The sequence below is a fragment of the Sinocyclocheilus rhinocerous genome, unplaced genomic scaffold (assembly GCF_001515625.1).
Source record: "Sinocyclocheilus rhinocerous isolate Xijiao unplaced genomic scaffold, SAMN03320098_v1.1 scaffold1590, whole genome shotgun sequence".
In the NCBI taxonomy this organism is placed as follows: domain Eukaryota; kingdom Metazoa; phylum Chordata; class Actinopteri; order Cypriniformes; family Cyprinidae; genus Sinocyclocheilus; species Sinocyclocheilus rhinocerous.
This window is the reverse complement of record NW_015651328.1, coordinates 335135-340124: the sequence shown is the minus strand read 5'-3', so window position 1 is coordinate 340124 and position 4990 is coordinate 335135. Positions and strand designations below refer to the sequence as shown.

General features: G+C 34.3%; 1 protein-coding gene across 1 annotated transcript in view; it reads right to left on the bottom strand.

Annotated features, from left to right (window-relative positions):
- The window catches only part of LOC107712761 (adhesion G protein-coupled receptor B2-like), a 135432-nt gene extending 130880 nt beyond the window's left edge, over positions 1-4552 (bottom strand). Inside the window, exon 1 of the mRNA XM_016518099.1 lies at positions 4487-4552. Coding sequence (XP_016373585.1) covers positions 4487-4531 — 45 coding nt within the window. The 5' untranslated portion in view covers positions 4532-4552. The remainder of the gene's footprint in view (positions 1-4486) is intronic.
- Positions 4553-4990: the final 438 nt, after the last annotated feature.

Here is a 4990-nt window from a genome sequence, read left to right as displayed (position 1 = left end):
CAAAACAACCCAACTGCAGTTTGATTGATATTACTTGGAATGCGCAATAAAAAAAAATTTAAAACGGTTATCGGTTTTTGCAAATGAACTCTTATAGTTTATAATAAGAAAATCTTAATCTTATGTTCATATATATATATATATATATATATATATATATACAGTATATATATAAGTGCTAAATGCAGCTTTGGTGAGCATAAGAGACCTCTTTCAAATACATTAAAAAAAATTACCGGCCCCAAAACTTTGAATGACAGTGTTCATAATAACGCTCATAATTCCCAAACAAACACACCTAAACGTCCATAAACTGTTTATTGCAAAAAAAATAAACTTTGTCTAATAACTGTCAACATTAAAAAGCTGTTTGTTCCTAAAAAACGATAAATTCTGCCTTCAAATATTTTTCATTTTCAGTGCAGTTTTTACAGCCAAATCGTGATAGTTTATGATGTAGCTGTGAAAAGATGATCCACGTGTGAGATGAGGCGCAGTATATACCGTCATCCATCCGCTCTGTCATGTTTATAAATTGGCAGCGGGTTTTAATTCACTATTCCTTTGTTCCAGAAAACAGCGCGCCACTTGCACATTTCACAGTGAAGTTCATGAGAACACGGAGTCCATTTCTTAATCTAATTGGAATTTTACTCTTCCTTCCTGCATATAGAAAATAAGCCATTCATGACGGTCTGTGGAATGTGGTGTTGCTTCGTGCCATAGGGGACTCCATTTATAGTATTTATACACTTTTGTTTTGCATTTGCTTTGAATTTATCCCAAATTAAACGTATTGTAATATGTGGCAGATGGGGATTTTATATGCATCCAGATGAAAGACCAAGCAGATTGGTGCTCGTTGTTGGTTTGAAATAAATAGGAGGGGAACTGACATCATTCTTTCCCAAACAGGCTTCTGGTATCTTTCACAAAATGACCTAATTTCCTTAGTCTGCTGAAAATACGCTATTTGACTGAACATCTTTATCTTGGAGGTTGAGTTTGGGTTCTGTGAAATATATGTATACATACTGTATATTTCGGTACAATAACAATTATAATAATTGTATATGCCTAATTGACTGTTGTCCCTGACAGCCAATCTTCTACATTAGCTCAGTGTAGGAGAGTGGTTGCCAGGGACAACAGTCTCTTCATAGTACTACCTTGGTACTATACGCAAAAAAAAACCATGGTATTAACATGGTATTGTGTAAAACAACATGTCAATACCACAGTATTCTGACGTAAAACGTACAAAGTTTTGAAACAGTATTATATTCATATACCATCATATTTACATATTAAAGTACTTTCAAGAAACCTTATATTATTCTAGTTTTTTTTTTAAAGTTTTGTCATGTTCATGTTTTATCATATACAAAAAATAAATAATAATAATAGCATAATCATAAAACCATGTCCAAAACAACATGGTATCTGATGGAAATACCAAGGTACTTTGAAATGTAACATGGTCCTCTTGAATGATTACCACATTCATTTACCATTATTTGTATATGTTACTCCAAGTAAAGATACAGTGGTTGTATTATCATGTGTAATTCATGAAACATTTACGCTCGGATTTATATTTATTCAGTATGTTAGCTAAAGCTTTCTCTGCTATTAATAGCTCTTGTTATTTGTCCAATTAGTAAGAGTCCAGATGGTGTGGCAAAGCGCTGTTACTGAAGGGCAACAAGGCTAAGGCAATCGCAATCGCAAACACAAGAACACATATACAAATGAATTCAATATTGTCCCTATTTACTTTCCTTAATGCTCCTGCACTTACTGTGATTGGTTAATTGGTGTAAGTTGTTTGAATGAGGAAAAAAAAAATTGTAAACTTTAATCAAAATGTTACAACTTGAGTTTCAGCTGTCACAGGCTATTGGATGATATTGTCAAGTGCTAAATGCTGTAGTTAAATAGAGGTTGTTTAAGCAAACGTGCACTGGTATGTAGTGCCCATTTTCACTATCCAATCAGTCCCAGATACTGTATACAGTATATTACTGCTGATTTATTTATTTTTTACTCAGCAAGGATGCAATAAATTGATTAAAAGTGGCATTAAAGTAAAAAAAAATGTACAATGCTCCAAAATATTTATATGCTATTTATTTATTTTCATCAAAGAATCCTGGAAAAAAATGCATCACGGTTTCCACAAAAATATAAACACTGATGATAATAATAAGAGATGTTTCTTGAGCTGCAATTCAGCTTGTAAATTTAGCTTTGCCATTTTACAACAGGAAACAGTACTAAGTACTACTACTAATAATAATAATATAATATATTTTTTGAATATCTTAAACATCTTACCCCAAACTTTTGAATGGTAGTGTATATAAACAAATTAAAGTCAAGTTCTGCCCTAATATCCTTTTTTCATTGTCACATAAGTCACATTTTGGTAAAATATATAAAAGTAAAAAGTTTTGAAAAAACAATTTGCATAATTTTCAAACTTTCACCACCTTTTTTCCACTATCCCCATCTGTCATTGTTGTATAAATGGCTCACTTGTAGTTTTACACTGGGAAAGAAGAAAGTATTTTAAATAAAAAAGACACACTTCCCCTTTAATATTCTGGCAGACAGAACGAGTATTGAGCAGACATGGTGAACTCTCCAGCAGGCTCACAGGAGAAGATGATTATTTACAGAGCAGGGAGAGCAGGAGGTGTGTCAAAGATTTGCCTGCTCAACTGTGCTTTAACACCGAAATCTGGCTCAGTCACACTGAGCTAAGCACCTGGCGCCCGCATACGTACACAAACATAAACGTTCACTGGAGTCACGAGCATGTGCTGCACAGACTTTGCACCGTATGTGACCATTAGTCACCATTACCTCCACATTCCCCATGTCTATCATTTAAAAAAAGTACGAACTACACTTGCACATGTATGAATGAACCTTAATACGTTTACACAGGAAGTGACATCAGTGACTACAGTGCAGTGTAACAGTCTTATATTTCAAAAACTAATACAGGCATATTTTGGAAGTTTGGCAGGGCGATGGTTACTGTGCATTTGCTAAGATTTTTGAAGGTTTTTGAAAGAAGTCTCTTATGCTCAGCAAGGCTGCATATATTTGATCAAAAATACAGTAAAAAAAACCAGCAAAAAAAAAGTGAAATATTATTACAATTTAAAGGAATGTTTTTCTATTTTAACATGACAGGAAGTGACATCAGTGACTACAGTGCAGTGTAACAGTCTTATATTTCAAAAACTAATACAGGCATATTTTGGAAGTTTGGCAGGGCGATGGTTACTGTGCATTTGCTAAGATTTTTGAAGGTTTTTGAAAGAAGTCTCTTATGCTCAGCAAGGCTGCATATATTTGATCAAAAAAACAGCAAAAAAAAAACAGCAAAAAAAAAGTGAAATATTATTACAATTTAAAGGAATGTTTTTCTATTTTAACATGTTTTAAAATGTCATTTATTCCTGTGATGGCAAAGCTGAATGTTCAGCAGCCTTTACTCCAGTCTTCAGTGTCACATGATCCTTCACAAATCATTCAAAAATGCTGAAATGCTGAACTCTTGATAAATTTAATGTGTCCTTGCAAAAAAAAGAAGTGTTAATTTCAATCAATAAATCAACCAATCAATCAATCAACCAATCATACTCACCCTAAACCTTTGAACAGTAGCATAAGTTTATGGGACACTGTCTGTTTTTATCTCATCACTTAAAGTAATAGCACACCTCTCCTCAAGTCACACGACTTAAGGAATCAAATGTGTACATAGCACAAACAGTTACATGTGATGGGTTTGTTCAAATCCCTACCTCTAAATTTGAGCAATAATAATATGCTTGCCTTAGCAAGCTCAACTACAAATTGGCACATAAAATAAGACTTATTTAAGCATCTTTTGCTCTTCCACCCATAAAGTAAAACAAGAATGTATGTATTTGGCAATCCTGACATGATGCACACTAAAACTCTGGACTATAAAGCGTAACCATGCCATAAATTGTCAGTTATTTGACATTACCAGAAAACGTGTATGCTCTTGAGTGTGTCAGAATATGATCTCCTGCAGTTAGTTCAGGCCTCAGGGCATAAGTGGGTCTTCAATAAAAAAAAAAAAAGTCTTCATGGATGGATGAGTTGAGGAAAGTTTATTACCATGCAGACATGGCCTGGCTTGACATCGAAGTCACCATGGACCTCACTGCACAGAATCTAAAGTCAAACAGTGTCTAATGGAGCGGTGTAATGCAAAGAGGCAGCTCTAACAGCACATCCCTTTCCCAACACACTTCACAGTCAGCTTCTATTACATCCAAAGCCAGTCTGATTACATCTGTTGTTAATCTGTGAGATCAGACTTGGCTTTGATGACACAGCTCTTTCTGAGGGGAAATTAAAATGGCACAGATATGAACAGTTCTGTTCTTTGGTCGGATATTTGCAGGTGTCTTGCCAGGGGTGAGAAAGGACATTTTACCTGGTGAGCATCTTCCCACTTCTCAAGGTTTTCAATGTCCAACATTAAGCTGACAATCTGGAAGAATTTCTGAAAAAGAAAAAATAAAAAAAAAACAGTTTAAAATAAAGAAAAAAGATGGTATTGTGCACTTTTTTTAATTCCAAAGTTCTGCTATATGAACAAAAGTGCAATAACAATTGGTTTGCAAACAAATAAGGTGCTTTTTTACAGCAGTATTCCTTTTACATAGTAGCAGTTAAAATATTTATTGTAAATCTCAATTTATAACATGAATGTAATCCAAATTAAATATAAAACCAAAGCTATTTGCCACTGCCAAGGCATTAAAGTTTTTATAGAAAATATTTTATAGTTTGTTATAGAAAAACAAGTTATGCTCAGAGTCCAGAGCCTCGATCATAACATTATAACAGGCACCTTCTGAGTAGAGACCTGCACATCGCGGGATCTAACACAGCAGAGTGCGCCGTGGGACAACACTTGATGGGCGAGTGCGGGCGG